Source organism: Montipora capricornis, chromosome 9 (assembly GCF_036669925.1).
Source record: "Montipora capricornis isolate CH-2021 chromosome 9, ASM3666992v2, whole genome shotgun sequence".
In the NCBI taxonomy this organism is placed as follows: Eukaryota; Metazoa; Cnidaria; class Anthozoa; order Scleractinia; family Acroporidae; genus Montipora; species Montipora capricornis.
In genome coordinates this window covers 26,594,590-26,611,328 of record NC_090891.1, presented here as the reverse complement: position 1 = coordinate 26,611,328, position 16,739 = coordinate 26,594,590, and the positions used below count along the sequence as shown (strand labels likewise).

The 16,739-nt window shown below is 43.1% G+C and overlaps 1 protein-coding gene across 4 annotated transcripts in view; it reads right to left on the bottom strand.

Moving 5' to 3' along the window:
* Window positions 1-608: 608 nt before the first annotated feature.
* Window positions 609-16,739, bottom strand: part of LOC138017874 (protocadherin Fat 1-like) — a 48,779-nt gene continuing 32,648 nt past the window's right edge. For 3 of the 4 annotated variants that reach the window (XM_068864861.1, XM_068864862.1, XM_068864860.1), the window contains exons 9-15: window positions 14,774-16,220; window positions 11,799-13,660; window positions 10,309-10,552; window positions 6,423-6,575; window positions 5,296-5,456; window positions 4,206-4,476; window positions 609-3,500 (exon numbers count right to left, since the gene is read on the bottom strand). In XM_068864861.1, coding sequence (XP_068720962.1) covers window positions 1,570-3,500; window positions 4,206-4,476; window positions 5,296-5,456; window positions 6,423-6,575; window positions 10,309-10,552; window positions 11,799-13,660; window positions 14,774-16,220 — 6,069 coding nt within the window. In that variant the 3' untranslated portion in view covers window positions 609-1,569. Of the gene's footprint in view, window positions 3,501-4,118; window positions 4,150-4,186; window positions 4,477-5,295; window positions 5,457-6,422; window positions 6,576-10,308; window positions 10,553-11,798; window positions 13,661-14,773; window positions 16,221-16,739 lie in introns of those variants that run through there. The other variant, XM_068864863.1, reaches the window with a different exon arrangement.

The window sequence follows — 16,739 nt, the reverse complement described above, 5'->3', positions numbered from 1 at the left end:
TTAAAAAAATGCAATAAAAAAATGGGGTCACCGTGCTTGTTTACGCGTCAGCAGGCTCTTAAAATGGGTATTTTTACTGTTTTCGCGTTAAAAATTCGAATCACCTTCATACAGAATTAAGTCTTGGTTACTTCAAAGACACAAAATTTTATTTTGAAAATAAAGCTTTTCTTATTAAAATAAGCAGTAATGCTTCATTAACGCCGACTTTGATTTCCTGGTTGTGGGAATATTGCACTTTTTGGGACAGTTCCGTGGTTAGCTTGAAGTCCTCGCCTTGGGTAAAATACACCCAGTACGGAACTGTTTTCCAAAAAAATTCATGTTCTACTATCAACCTTTTTTTCTTCTTCAAATATGTTCTTTATTAGACTGTTCTTAGCAAATACCTGAAAAATAAAAAATCGGGGATCACCGTGCTCGTTTGAGAGAAAAGGAGCATTTATTTCGCTATCGGGTTTAGTTTGAGCAAAATCTCTTACGTTTTGTATGCGCACGTGCTCATGTGCGCGCGCTAATGACGCGAAAATCGTGCGCAGTAGGGATGCGCAATGCAATACTAAGGAATTACCTTAACACAGAAAAAAACTAGACCAACCGTATACTTCTTCAATTTTAATACTACGCGCTACATCTAAAATGTTAACAAAGTTCTTTACGAAAGATACTAAAATTGACTTTAAATGTCAACGCCCATATAGTTTGTTTACTGCGCGCACAAAAATAAATACATATCCCAGGAAGCACGGTAAATAGCGTGCTTGCCAATCGTGTATTATAAATTTTGTTAAAAATACCTTTCCAAACAAGACAAAACTGCAAAACTAATTTTGTACACTAGATTTTTTAAGTATTTATATTGTAAAAGCGATGTGAAAAAAGGAAATTTGCTCTAAAAGCGATGAAATAAGGATAATTTTTCCGTAAAAAAGTCGAGAAGATCATAAAAATAATTTAATGATAAAAGAGCTTTGCAAAAAAAAATAATCGGTCTATACTCTGTTATAGTAAATTGTTTGACTTCCTTTCAGGTGATAGGCAAAATTACAGGTTTTCCCTTCTAAAATGACTTTGTCTTTGACAAAGAAAAGACTCTTGGAGCCTTTGACCAAAGACATAAACGACAATTATTCACGTTTTTAAGATGAAGCGAAGTTTGATCTAAGAGCTACAGTAACGCTTCTGCATTTTCACGTAAGAGATAAAACGTAGAAAAATAGAGAGGCAAACTATTTTCTGAATTTCCACTTCCAGGCCTTTTGAAACTCTTAAGAAATAGACATGATTTTGTGACAATGATTAACCAATCACATTGAAGATGGCTATAGGGAGCCAGGAAAACTTTTTAGGTATCCGGCGTCTGGTGCTATAATTTGAATAGTATTCACTAAAAAAAAATGATTTTATGCTCTTTTGTTTGTTGCTACTTCATCTGACAACGAAACCTAACCCAAGACAAATTAGGTTTTAACTAATTGAAGTATATGCTTAATAATTCCTATGTTCAATTTGCACACTAAAGTAATGGCTCTATTGTCTTTCTTACGGGTGATTTTTTGTACCCGCGGGTCAGAGTTCAGATTCTAACTTCAGCTCCTCCAGTTCGTTCATCATTTGACTAATTTCGCGTTGCAACGCTTTGTGAAACTCGGGATCGGGCGCCGCGCTGTAGGCGTATTTCCTCACCACCTCATCGTCTTCGTCTTCCGAGCAGTTCTCCGAGTGCAGATACGAATTTTCCGGCGAATCGTCGCAAGCTTCCATCCGATTTCCGAGATACACTTGCTCAAGATCATCTTCAGAGTTCATTCCGTCGGTAATGCTGCCCAGCTCAGACCCTCGGGCTGTCAATGTTGGAGCATAGGAACCAACGGGATGCTGGTCAAGGCTTTCAGGATAAGGTTCCTTTGGGGGACGGGGAAAACGCCCTTTGAAAATGTCAGGGTCTAAATCCGTAGCGTCGGAAAATTCAGAGTAACGTGAATCCATGGAATATCTGGAAGCGGATTTACCCTTAGGGTTCAAGTACTGGAGAGGCTTTTTCGGGATGTTGGGAACGGGGTCCCCGTACCCATCCTCTGATTCGGAGACCTTGTAATTCCGTGGCCTTTTTGGAATTTCAGGTGCATCAAGAGATCCTTGTGAAGATCTAAAGCTGGATGGCCGTTGCGGGACTTCCGGAACCACCGAGGCATCTTTCGGAGAGTCCACGTAACTTCCACCGTCTTCCTTCGATAGAGGAGTTCTCGGGACCAAATCGTCGGGAATGTCCGTGTAATCCCAGTGATAGTTGGGTAGATTATCTGATACTGAAGTCAGCGTTTTCATGGTGCCGAAATCTTTCCGAGCTCTCTCGCGCCTGCGCCATGAGTCTTCCGCGTCATAACCAGGAGGCATTCCTAGATCATCAACGTTGTATCCATGAACTTCTCTCGGGGGAGGAGTAGGGGGCTCCGGTGATGTAACCTCCGAACCCACCACAGGTGGGGACACTTTTAATACCGACGACGTTTTAGCAGCCTCTGCTTGCGCGCGCAGCTCTCGTTTTCTCTTGGCTCGCCATCGCAGGATGAAAACCACAAGAATCACAACAAGCAAAAGGACGGCCAGAATTACGGCAATGCCAATTATTTCACTGCGCCCGAGAAGCAAGCCTTCTCTGGCGTCCACGTTAGCCAGGACTTGCTCGCAAAACCTTCCTCCGTAGGCGGTGGCGGAACAGTTGCATATAAACCCGCCAAAGGTATTTTCACAGAAGCCACCGTTTTTGCAGGGAGTGCTAGGACACTCGTCCACGTCAAGAGAGCAATCTAGGCCCGTGTAGGTCTCCAAACAGGAACAAGCCGTCTTTCCGTCATTTTTCTCTTCGCAAGTACCGCCGTTGTGGCACGGACTTTGTTTGCAGTTGTATCCCTCGTCGCAGGTTTTGCCTGATAATCCTTCCGGGCAGCGGCACGTGAAGTCACTGCCAATGTTCGTGCACTGGGCGTTAAAAGAACACGGATTGGACGCACAAGGCCTGGAATCCTGCTCACAAGTTTGACCTGTGACCCCTTCAGGGCACGTGCAATTAAAGCCATTTTTCCTGACCGGAAAGCACGTGCCACCGTTTTGGCATGGAGCGCTTGCGCACTTGCCGATAAAAATCTCGCACTGGGTGCCCGTGTAACCCTCTGGACATTCACAGCGATAGAGGTAGATTGGATCCTTGAAACACGTGCCATAATTCAGACAAGGATTGGCCTCGCAACCCTCAAATGGCCGACAGTCAGGTCCCGAGTGATGAGGAAGACAATCACAGAAGTGCGAGGTCAGCGTCTCCACGCACCGACTGGCACGCGGACAAGTGTTCACGCGGCAAGCTCCCGATAGCTTACAGCCAAACAATGCTTTATTCGGTTGAGCAGTTACGTAGCTGTCCGAGCCATCCATAGGTAGGTCTTCACCGTTCATATTTAAGTTCTGCAAGCAGCCTTTAAATCCATTCTCTACTCGTTGACCTAAGGAAAGGAAAAAAAAAGGTAAATCGTACAAATTTAATAGCAGCTTTATGATCCCGATAAACTTTGTTGGTTTCGATCTATCACTATACTCACTGAGGGCCATCATGTATAAATACCACTCAATTGAACTAACTCAAGCGACAAATGCGTAAGGTCCAAGAATAGAACAAGGAAGGTCAACGCCTTCACCACTGCACCAATCATGCCCCTGAATAAAGCCTTCGCTTGGGCCCATTTTCCTTTGGGAATAATTTGGAACTTCATCTCACTCACTCATCTAATACGAAAGGATCTGATGCTTAAATAGTGCAGTCCAACTCCATAAGGGTATAGAGCGGTTTTCAATTGAGTGTCGAAAGTAATTAAATAATTACTTTGGTTTATGATTACTTCACTCAGTGATTGGTTCAAAGTTCTCGCGCCATTTTTTCAACCAATCAGAGGTGAAACCAAAACCAATCGTGGCTCACGCGTGCACATTTTCCCGCGCTTGTGTCGGCTACCTGTAATTACTTCGAGTTTTGATTGGTTTGCCGGATTTTCTCAGTCCTTTTTGATTGGCCAAAGTAATTACTTTGGTTTTGGTTTTACGACACTCATTTGAAAACCGCTCTAAAACCCTTACGACCACTATCTCCTCCCTCCCCTCTCCCCCCTCACAACCCTACGCCAAGCCAAGTAACAAATGAGGAGAGATCTCACCTCGACCACTCATGTCGCGTCTTGTTTTGGATCCCAAAACTTTAGCTCCGAAATAAATAGCGTTGTCGTCCAGATTAAGGATTCTCATTTTCCCGGGAGACTTGTTCCAGGCTCGGTGAACGCCGTGATCCAGAATCAGTGTGGCGTGGTTACCTTGACGCGTGACTTCCACGTGATGCCATTTCCCATCGTCCACATTGGCCCAGTCAAGGTTCACGACACCGGCGCCACTTCCAAAATCAAAGCGCAACTGTAGATGGCCTTCAACAATCTGCGATGAAAAATGGTAAAGAATGATAAGTTTTAAGCGCTATGGTTCGATTTTCACCTTCGCTTGGAAATGCTTTCAAACGCCACCTGATGGGCGGTTTCGTCGAACTTCCAAATCGTTTGCCAAAGAGAGTCTACAGGACTTAAATGTCATTCGATCACAATATCAAGAATGGAGAAAGAGAGTGAATATGTGTAAAGCTTCCGCACACTTAATAATCGGCATTCCAAGAATGCATTTTAGAATTTGTGAATTGACGTATGGTGCCATTTTTCCTCGATTTAGCTGTCCGGAAAGGCTTACGCGAACTGTTTACACATAAAAGTGCCTTGAATTATAAACCTTGTATTAGAAAGTTAAATTCATAATTTCCATTAGTAGGGCTAACACTTACATGGTTCATATTGGGTAGAAACTAGCACTTCACATCACACTCTAGTCAGTTAAATCTGTTCAAATATAAGTGCTACACGGCCAACGCTTGCAAAAACGTAATCCCTCCTTGTACTTGTACATGTTCATTGCCGTGACTTTAACATCTTCAGTTTTCACGGCTTGCTCCCGTCTGACCTTGTAGCTCAGCCGGTAGAGCAGTGGAGGTCGTGGGTCAGAGTTTTTCTCTGTCCTTGTGTGGGCCCATTTCCATTAGTAGGGCTAACACTCACATGGTTCATATGGGATAGAAACTTAGTACTTCACATTACACTCTAATCAGTTAAGTGTGTTTTTCTATCATAGTGTGATTATACCTCGTGAATCAAAATTTGAACAAGTGGAAGCTGGATTCCAGTTGTCATACAGAAGAAACAAGCTACAAACCTCAAGGATGCTGTAATCGTACTGTCCCGCGGCAAACACCAGGGTTCCCCGAGGTTCCGTTGTCCTGAGAGCGAGGCTAATGGAACGAGAAGGTTCGTCAAACGATCCCTTCAAACGATACTTTATGTACGATTCACCAGTAAACGTCATCGCATTGTCACCTAAAGACACCAAACAATATTAAATTGACTTCTGATTTAATATTTCTTAGGCGCAAATCAACATGAGAATGTGATCAAATGCGCCTTACAAAGAAAAAGAAGAAGAAAGTAAAAAGATTAAAAAACAAGCCTAAAAAAAGGTTTAAAATAGTTATTTACAATTCTGGATATACTGAATAAAAAGACTAAAAAATATCACGAGATTTTCATAGAGTAAGCTGCTCTAAACAAAAATGTCTTCAATTTAGACTTGAAACGTTCAAAATTGTCCTCCTCCCGTATTTCACCCGGCAGTTTGTTCCAAAGTGATGGTGCAGCAGCAGTGAAAGCCCTGTCACCGAGCGGCGGGTCTAATTTGCAGGTCGCAGGTTGCAGGTCATTGATTCACTAGTACAAAAAGTATCCTAAACATTCATAAAAGCTAACCTTAGGCCTAAAAACTTTTGTTTAGGCCCAGTTAGGCCTAAGATTAGCTTTTAAGAATGTTTAGGATACTTTCTGTATTGGTGAAACAATGACCTGCAACCCGCGACCTGCAACCTGCGAGCGACCTGCAAATTAGACCCGACGGTCACCGAGTGTTTTCTTCGTTTTCGTGGACGGAGGTGCTAACAAAAGTTCAGAATTAGATCCAAGACCATACGTGGAAGGATTCTTAATATGAATAAGATTACATATGTACTCAGGTGCATGACCATGTATGACCTTGAAAGTTATTATTAAAATCTTAAAATTAATTCTGAATTGAACTGGTAACCAATTTAGAGAGTATGACACGGGAGTTACGTGTATAGAACTTCCTTCAAACCACTAAGAAATCCATGTTTTTCCCGTCACAGTAACGCTATTTGTGAAGCGATCTCTGCGTAGTTTAACACTTTGTTGATTAGACAAAATAACTTATTTATGCTCTTAAGCTCCACTGCGAACATGGCTGCCGCACAAATTACGAAAAGTACTTCATACCATATTTGCACGTAGTGTCCTTGCAGCCCGCCTTTGCCAAATCGCACTTTGATGAATCTACACAAGTACACTGGTATCCGTTTGGAGACTTTGAGCACTGGTAACCAACTGGACACGGATTGGACGCACATTGTCCACCCACATCCTTACATCCTAAGTTACAGAAACACGAACTCAAGTCAGATTCTACAGTAGCCCTCGATCGCAGGGAACAAAAGGATACTTCACTTGAAGTTACATAAAATCAAGTCTACATCACACTCAGTAAAAAGCGAGAAAAATCTTCGGAAGAGTAACCGAGTCAAACCCGAAACATTTGGTTCTTGTTAAAACAGATGTCTGTAGACTTACGAGACGAGCTGCTTAAAGTCCTATTTTTTAAAATACTGCTATGATCAAAAAATCTCGTTCTTTTTTTCTTCAGATTTTAAAAGTGTGTTTGCTTTTTCTCTTAGATTTTTATCCGAACGCTGTTTACTTTGTGTAAGTTTTGGATTTCACGGTCCGCCATTACTAACGTTCAAAACTAACCGATTGGCCCTTACAGGGTTGGATCTAGAGAAAATTGACGTCATTTACTCACTAGCTTAAAATTTCAGCGTGTAAATGCTGCTTATTATATATGCAAAACAAGACTTTAAAAGTCTGAAAGCCCAAAACACCCGTGCTGCATATTAATTAAGCCGCGTAAACACGTATTGCATTCTTAATCTAGTGAGTCTTTGACGTCATTTTCTCCTCGATCCAGCTCTCTTAAGATTCTAAAGTTAGTAATGGCGGACCATTAACTAGGAACATTCCAGTTAAACAGATGTCTTTTTTTTTTTAATCGGGGCATAAAACTTGGGTCACTTATTGTTTAGTTAAAATAGTTTTGAAATCCAACGAAAAAGAAGAATTTATTTTTTGGTCATAGTAGCACTTTAAGAATTTAAATAGTGACATCTGTCTGAATAATTTAACGCCCGAATCAAATCAGCGATGGGCTCAAAAACGCAGTTCAGTTACCAGGCCTCTGAATAAAAGCGAAGCAGGAGTTGACCTTGCTTTGATACAAACCTCATTGCTTTCCTTTTGTAAATGAAAATTCGTTAGCATTACAACAACATGATTTACATAAGACTAGACCCTCCGTGAGGGTACACTGGGTTGCCTGTGGTACGTGCACCGTTCCAGACAATTTTTTTCAAGTTGGGCGGTCATTAAGAAGTCATACCAGACGAGGCCCTTTGGCTCACAGGTCCTCACACGTTCGTACGACGAAACAGACCTGTCCTTGCGTAATATGTAGCTCTAACAGTGCACGATATTGTTTTGGTATTGTCTATCATTGTAGTGCCATGGTAGAAGTCTTGGGTAAATGGTCTGAGAAGACATGTGGGGTAATAAATGGGAAGTGAGAAACACTGGCTTCTGGGCTGACATGTTGATAAACTTCTTTTGACCACAAGTTTAAGCGTGCCCTCTGAGCATCTGACAGCTTTGTATTACCGAAGTTTCACTGAAGTTAAGCGCTGTTGGGCGGGGTTAGTGTTTGGATGGGAGACCAAAATAATATACCCCTCATAAAACAGAAGCATCGGACCGAAAATACTGTTAACGCTAACAAATGCGAACTCAGCAAGGTACAGGTTTTGTTAGCTTGCTTTATGCAAAAACAAATATTGATGCAAAAGTAAATAAATATTGATACAAAGTTTTTAGAAAGAGCAGAAGGAAGTTTCCAGGACGATCGCTCGAGAATAACATATTTACGACATGAAAACAACATATATTTTGAACCGTGAATATAGAATATAAAAAGTTACGATCAGCGACAAACATTTTGGGGGATTTTTGCAAAGTTCAATGTTGTTATTGTACGTTTTGGGTGCACAAATAAATCGCAAAATCGAAAGTGACATCGCCGGAATTCAGCGGGCGCCGTGATGAAGTTACCGCGGCATGTTTACTCGCCAAACAGTGAAGTATCTGTGTCAAATGATGGCAAGATACCGGGTTTTTGTAAGTTTCTTTTTCTGTCAAGTGTTATAAAGTTTGACAATGAAATGAGCGAAGTCAAAACAAAGATCACAATCGCCCAAGTCTTGTTTATGCAAAGTCAAAATTTACCCTCCAAGACGCGTACGACGTTATTTATCACCAGGTAATTCCATCATTTTGGAAATAGCAGCTACTTTATTATTCAACTGCGTCACAATCCTTCACTGATTTTGGGGCTCATTTTGTAGAAACTCAAGCACGCTTCCAACAGGCCTGTGAACCCTTCCAGCTTACAGAGCAATACTAAAAAACTTGTTCCCTATCACATTTCAACCTTAAGCTCGAAAATTCAATACACAACATGATATTATAATTCACAAAGGCAGAAAATACCACAGAATCCTTTCCAGCGAAATATTTATTGAAACAAACAACATACTTGCTCTTAGAGGCGGAAACCTCTTCCTATTTCATTGCGTGCGTGAAGACAAGAAACTCAATCGTGTCAAATTACCATGTACTTCAGGTAAATACAGCTCACTTTGATTTCGTCTCGACGGGCGATAGATTGTTGTCGAAGTCCAGTGCTCGTCGCTTTTGACATTCCTGCCTATTTTATCCAACTGACTTTCTATTATTGAGCTCCATAAGGGTATATTTTGTTTAAGGATCCACTAAAACGCCATTCGCGTTACATGACTTTCGACGCCATTGCAGGCTAAGTTAATGATTCTACTGTGTCCACCAGAGAAATCTACGCAGTTCCACTACCCTCTTGATCCTAAGAAAAAACGCGCGGACGGCTCTTTGCAAAAAGACACCACTTAGGAGGGAAGTGACAGGCAAGACTTTTACCGACACGGAAAAAAAGAAAAAAACGACGAAATCAACGCAGACCTCGACTGGTTTGCCATAGGCAACCCAGTAAAAAGCAATGAGGTTTGTATCAAGGCAAGGTCATCTCCAGCCTCGTTTTTGTTCAAAGGCCTGGTAACTGAGCACAAAACTGCAAAATGGTCCATTGTTGGTCTTAATCCCATTCAGTGCTTTTCATCACAACGGCATGCTTATCCAGCCCCGCTTATCCCATACGATGTGAATAAAACATCAGTAGCTAACCAGAACTTAACGAAGTCACCGGGCGCAAATTTCTGGGAATGGCGTAATCAGTTAACTGTACACTGGCAGTTTCCTTTATGCGCGGTGTAACTTGGCATTCGGAAACAATTCGAATGGCTTGATCTGCTTCCCACATTGTGGCAAAAAACAGCCCCAATAACTGTCACTTACTTTGACGCGTTTTTGCAAATAGTCACCAGGGTGACGTCAACCTCATTTTGAATAGCAAAGCTTTAGTTCTGGTTTAAAGGCGGAGTAAAAAATTGCATAAACCTCGGGTGAAGCCGAATTTTGCCGAGAACGTTCGCCGGCAAGACATTAGGGAGCTTACGAAACGACGACGCCGACGGCAACGACGACGCTACAAAACAATAGGTTTAGTGAGCAAAAACAATGGCTCTGCACGCTTTGCACGTGCGTTTTACATTTTGGTACATTTCTTTGCCGTCATCTCCTAATTGACGACGTGAAATGACCAAATTCAAGGTTCTGTGGAGAACGTTAGGACATGACGATGAATTTTCAGTTCTCTCTCTACGCTACCAACTCACTCGTACCAGTTTAATTCCTCGACAGTTACTACACATTTTTAACGCAAAACGACATGAAATAGCTTCGTAGTGATATGAATAACGCGAACTCGTATTTTTAAATGAAGTCCTCGTAGCCGTCGTCGTCCTCGTTTCGCCGGTAAGCTCCCTATTTTAGCGGGAGTACGCCCACACCTCATTGCCCTACTCTATAAAAACAAATGTGTGACAGGTTGAATGCTTGTGTGACTTACCCTCGTCACAAACGCATGCGTGACTCCTGGAATGCTCGTATGAGATGTAAGTGGTGCGTTCAGACATTATTCGAATTTGCTTGTTCTGTGGTTTAAAAATTGTTTGGCAGGAGTAATTCTCAGGGCACTGCATCAGGCGGCACTGGCTGACTCTGATATAGGTCACGGTGACCCCCACTTGTCGTTGGAAGTTTCCACGGGAAGAATTCAGCTTGTTTGCGATGTGATACGATTCGAAGAAACCCTACAAAAACGATATCATAGCTACAATGACAATTTCGAAAATAAAACTGACAACTGCTTTTCGAAATCACCAGTTAGTTGGTCATCGCTAGCGCAGGGACAGAAAGTTCTACGTGTCCAGCTGGAGCCCGTTTCTCGAAAGTCCCGAAACTTTACGGGCTATTTTCGGGTGTCAAAATCCCCTTTGTATCTCAAGAATGGAGAGGATTTAAGTCGTCAAACTTCACAGTCATGTTTCTTTTTGTTACCTTGAAAACATGTTAAAAGATCGGCTTTCCAAAACAATTAAGCGGTTGGCAGTTTTACAAATGGCTTTTCGGACCCGAAAAGTTATCGGGACTTTTGAGAAACGGGCCACTGTAGGAAAGCCCCTAATTAGATGCACACGGATTTCAATAAGCGTCACGAAGTGTCCTCTCGCTCTTCTCCCAACTTTGACATCACTCGTGTCTCGGAAAACAGACAATTAACGTCACAAAGTGTTCCTCAAATGCTCCTCAAGCAAGGATAAACAGCTGCTTTTCAGTACCCTAAGCTAAAACTAACCCTAACCATTACCCTTACCTTATTGTTAAAAAGAGGTGGCAAATGCTTAGACTGAAAGGGACACTTCGTACTAGATGTCAAAATTGGGCGAGCAACACCATCACAGTTGCGAAGGAAAAGCACCATAAGGTCAACTATTGAGTAAAGTGCTGGAAACTCGAACTTCCTCTATGAGGATTACAATTAATCTCATTGTCATTTGTGTCACACTTTATAAGTAAGAACACAAAACCGTACTTTGCCGCAGGCTGGATTACGTGCGATTGATGAAACAAAAAAAAAAGAAAAAAAAAAAACAGAGGCAAAGCCTACATCTACATCTACATCTCCAGCACTCGGCAAAGTCCCTTTTTGACTTATGGCTGTTTCTGCTCAGGTGGCCTCATACACCACACTTCTCGAATAGTGTGTGGGGTCTTTAACGTCAAACAGGCAACTTATCAACTCAGAAGAGACGGGGCCCTCGGTTTATAGTCCTTATCCGAGAAGACTCGAACGTCTAACCATTTGCAGGTGGAATTACAAAGGCAGCACTTTCCCCTCAGTTATTTTAAGATCCTGAGTGTTGACCCGGCCGGGGTTCGAACCCACGACCTCCCGCGTGACAGCCCGATGCTCAACCAACTGTTTTGCCTGTTTGAATCGTTGAAGAACATCAAGACCCATTATAATCTTTCGTAAATGGATAAACGAAGCCTTACCCTAGAACGACTCTTCATGACGGCAAACACGACATCCAAACTGCTTCCAACGGACTGCAAACTCCAAATCTGGACCTGTTGGGGAGGTACGCTCAAAAGAGCCCCCAGATATTCCCTGCATTTCACCAAATTTCTTTCCACAAACGCAGCGGGTCCAAGGTCAGACAAACGGAGAGTCAAGGAGTACTCGAGAATGTCGTCCGTTATGTCTGACACGTCAATTTCCACCGGCGCGTACGAGAAGTACTTCCCATCTGTGACACTTATGTTGAGGTGGTAGATTTTACTTAAGACGTTCGACGTGGCTCTGATTTCTCCACTGGTTGTTATGGTAAACGGGCTTGCAACGTCTGCGTCCACAATCGAGTATGTGAGAGGGTCCTTATCGGGATCGCTTCCCTGGACGCTGCCGATGACACCACCGTTAAACTGAGAACCGTACAGCTTGAGATACACGTTCAGCGGTTGGACGTGTGGAGGATGCTTTACACTCTCAACGACCTTGATTCTAACAGTCTTATCAATAAACTGTCGTGGGTCACCGTTGTCGAAAACACGCACCTTGAAGTTGTGTTCTCCATCTTGGTGGCTCAAAGGACCCACTTTGGTGATGCTACCGTTCCGTTGTAGTTTAAACTTTGATCCGTCTCCATCGAGTCTCATAAACGTGAACGGTCCTCCATTTCCAGGGCCGTCTCGGTCATGAGGCCGCAAAAATATTACCTCTGTACCTACTGGTGCGCTCTCTCCAATCGACACCGTGAAGTTGGTGTGCGAAAACTCGGGTGGGTTATCGTTGATGTCATTGATGAGCACATTCACTTGGGCTTCAGAGGACAAAGGTGGGTGTCCTTCATCCCGAGCCTGCACCGTCAGAGAATACCGGGACTCTACTTCATGGTCGATGGGTGCTGCAACGCTAATTATGCCGGTCATTTCGCCGATTTTAAACCTTCCCGCTTCGTTTCCTTTCACGATCTTATAACGAATATCACGATTCGAGCCATGGTCCAGATCGGTGGCAAACACCTGCACTAAAAACGTGTCCAAGGCTGAGTTTTCGTCTACTCTGGCACGGTAATCACTCTGTCCAAATGTGGGCGCGTTGTCATTAGCGTCGGTGACTACGATACTCAAAGAGGCAGTGGCAGATAGCACCGGCGGTCCAGCATCGCGCACTTGAATCACCAGTGAATAGCGTTTTGCTGTCTCGAAATCCAAATCCCCCTGCAGCGTGATATCTCCGGTGGTTTTATCAATTGCAAACAAATCCGAACCAGGACCGGCAAGAATTGCGTAGGTGAGCTCTTCTTGAGTGGCCTCGCGACTAATCGCACTGATGGTTGTTATAAGCGTGTCCCTACGGGCATCCTCGCTCACGTTAGCTTCGTGTCTCGATTCCAGGAACTCGGGCGGAACGTCATTAATATTAAGTACCTGTATAACCACGGTGCAGTCACCTGACTTGGCAGGGATTCCCCTGTCCTGCGCGCGCACTTTCAGGGTATACTCGGCTGTCTGCTCTCTGTTGAGGCCCTTTTTCAAGGTAATGATACCAGTCTCAGAGTTAATACTGAACGTATCGCCCGCCGTATTAACCAGGGAGTACGAAATTTTTCTGTTCCTTCCAATGTCAGCGTCGTCTGCTTTCACTTGTAGCAACACCAGGTTTATCCGCGCATCTTCGTAGACTGACTTGCTATACTGCGCTTGCGTGAAGACGGGTGCGTTGTCGTTGACGTCATCAAGTAAGATTGTGACGTTGGTAAAGCAAGAACGTCCCCCGCCGTCTTCCGCTGACACCATGAAGTTGTACATGTCCTGTTTCTCGCGATCCAGTGACGTCACTGTGAGTAGACGACCTGTTAGCAGAGAAGCAAGAAATTAAATCAAATCGATTGTATCACAATGACAAACATGACCGACTTTCTTCCACAAGAGTCGAGCAGGGCGCAGTGAAAGAGAACGAGAATTGATAGCATGCGAGCTAATAGTCACCCTGTCCGTGCAATCGCTGAAAAAAATCCACTAATTGTGAATAGAGCCAATTTAGATTCTTTAAACATCGTTCGTTCACATTGAGATCAGTTCTTCAATAGTTCGGCTTTAGTTTAAAATAAAGGAGTACTTTCTAAAGAAACTGTGGTGCTGCGTCGATGGGGAAGTGTCACTCGAAAATATTTGGTTTTATCAACGGAGTTGATAATGCAAATTGACCACCGCACAAGGATTATAAAAGCTTATAATCCCTGTACAGTGGTCCATTTACATTATCAATTCCGTTGATAAAACCACAAATTTTCTTATAGTTTAAAATAATAACGAAAAGGTGTGAAAAACAGAAACTTTAGAATTTCAAAATGTTCCTTTTAACATAGCCGCTGTGGATCTGAAGACTCTTGGTTTGAATCATTGTGTAACGACGTCAAAAAGACAATAAAATATTAAAAATAATAATTTCTCCACATAATTGTTACCACTCGTCCATTCAATAAGATCAGTGACAATTCTATTTGCAAGAGAAGACGAAAAAAGTCGAGGAGGGTGAAGACTATGTTGGCAGGACAGATTTTCCGGCATCACCAATTTTGGTTTGATCCCAATTCAGTTCCAATTATAAATTGCCCCATTGCACCCTGTCGCCGTCTAGACACAACTTCAAAATGTGACTAAACACAGGAAACAGAAATTGATTTTATCAAACGAGTTAATAAAGGTCGAATTACCACCGTGAAAGATTTGGAAAGCTGACGTTTCGAGCGTTAGCCCTTCGTCGGAGCGAATCAAATCTTTCCCGGTGGTAATTCGACCTTTATCAACTCGTTTGATAAAATCAATTTCTTTTTCAATCTCCCACCGACGCAGTACCACAGTTTCTTTAGAAACTAAAATTTTGTTTAAACACAGAAAACTTAACCGTGACACATGTCTTCGCTGACAAAAACAGTGACAAAATGAGCGCTAGCGCAACAAACCTGTTCTATTCTCAACGGTAAACACCCCTATTCCTTGACCAAATATGGAATACTTCAACCTGCCATTGTCGTCGGCATCATCATCCGTTGCCTCAACAACCACAATTTCGGATCCGGGCCTCACGCCCTCGCTGACTTGAACAATGGAAATGGACTGGGCACAAACCGGTGAGTTATCGTTGGCATCCAAGACTGTGATGTTCACAGAAGTGTAACTGGTGTAGAGACCATCCGAGGCGCTGATGTTTAGTTTGTAAGATGACACCATCTCACGATCTAGAGAGGTGTGCACAAAAATTTTTCCCGTCTTCAGTTCGATTCCGAACTTGCCTTGAGGATCGCCAGACAAAATGAAAAAGAATATGTCGGACTTGGAATCTCTGTCGGTGGCCTCGAGAGTCCCGACCTCTTGCCCGATCAAAGCGTCTTCGCGAACAAACATTTCGAAGAGGTCTCGAGAAAACTTCGGCGGTGAGTCGTTGACATCGAGGATAGTCACACGCACAGAGGTGTAGCCCGAAAGCTGAGTGTCTTTGCCTCGGTCAGTGGCACGAACGTCCAGAACAATGGTGTCGGAAATCTCGCGATCAAGCGGCAGCGCTGTTCTTATCCACCCGGAGTGTTGATTTATAGAGAAGAAACGAGACGCGTGTTTTCCTATGGCGGTGAAATTGTATACAACGTCTCCATTGCTGTCAGAGTCTAAGTCCTCGGCGAACACACGCAGTACTTTGGATCCAACTTTGGTATTTTCCGGTACGCTAACTGTGTATGGATTGGACACGAAATGCGGCTTATTGTCATTGATATCAGTGACTATGATTACGGCAACCGTACGAGCGACTTGAGAAATTGCCTCGGCTTTGGCTTCAATGACCAAAACGTATCTATTCAAGGTCTCGTAATCCAACGGATCAGACAGTTTTAATTGTCCTCTGGAATCAATGCTAAACTTCGAGCCGAGCGATGAAGGTGAATTTCCCGGAATTATCTTAAAACCAAGTGAAGGGCGCCCACTTCCTGGAAAAGTTGGGTGAAGCGTTGTGACCACTGTTCCAACTTTGAAATTCTCTGGCACACTGACTCGATACTCGGGTTTGTCAAATTGCAAGATCTTTGCGCTCTTGCTGAGGACATTCACGGAAACGGGGATCATGTTTCGCAATTGTGGATTACCACCATCTTTTACCAGTACATAGAACTTGTAAGTCTTCTCTTCCGGTTCCTGAGCAATACTAATCGATCCGGTGTGGGTTTCAATCCTAAACACGGGTGGAGTTTGGTGACCAAGAATGACGTACGTAAGAGCACTGTTACTTCCGGTGTCTGCGTCACTTGCTGACGTCACAAGAATAGGTGTGCCAACAGGCTTGGACCTCTGGATAGTTACTTCGTATTGCGGGAGCTCGAATTTCGGTTGATTATCGTTCTCATCCAATATTCGTACCTGTTGAGGGAGAGAAAAATTCGGCTTCGTTAAAATTCAATTTTGGCCTGTGCGGAAGGGCCTGTTCATAGAACTTCCTGTTGACCAGACTGGCATGTTACGTTCCCGAGGTCTCGCCTCAACACTACGTCCTTTGTAAGATTTTCAATGTGTTCGTATTAAACTGCAAGCAAGCCCCGTTTCCAATTTCACTCTAGCCCGAATACGTACACCATGCGTTATTTATTATTATTTTTACTTCAGCAGTCTGCACTTGACCTCTCCTTTAAAATGATCTCTGAAGCCCGGCCGAAATTCTCCTTTCAGAACAATTTGCCCAGATAACCAGGCCAGCCAGGTTAGAGCGTGAGATTATATGAAGAGTTTTTTACCCACCAAACTAAAGCTAAAGTTATACAAAAACTCTCCTAAGTGTCCATTTTGAGTAAAGACCAAGTTTTTATCGATGAGGGATCTAAGAACTGTAAATTTATATTAAAGAGGGATGTTATCCTCACTCGTATCTGGATTATAGACACC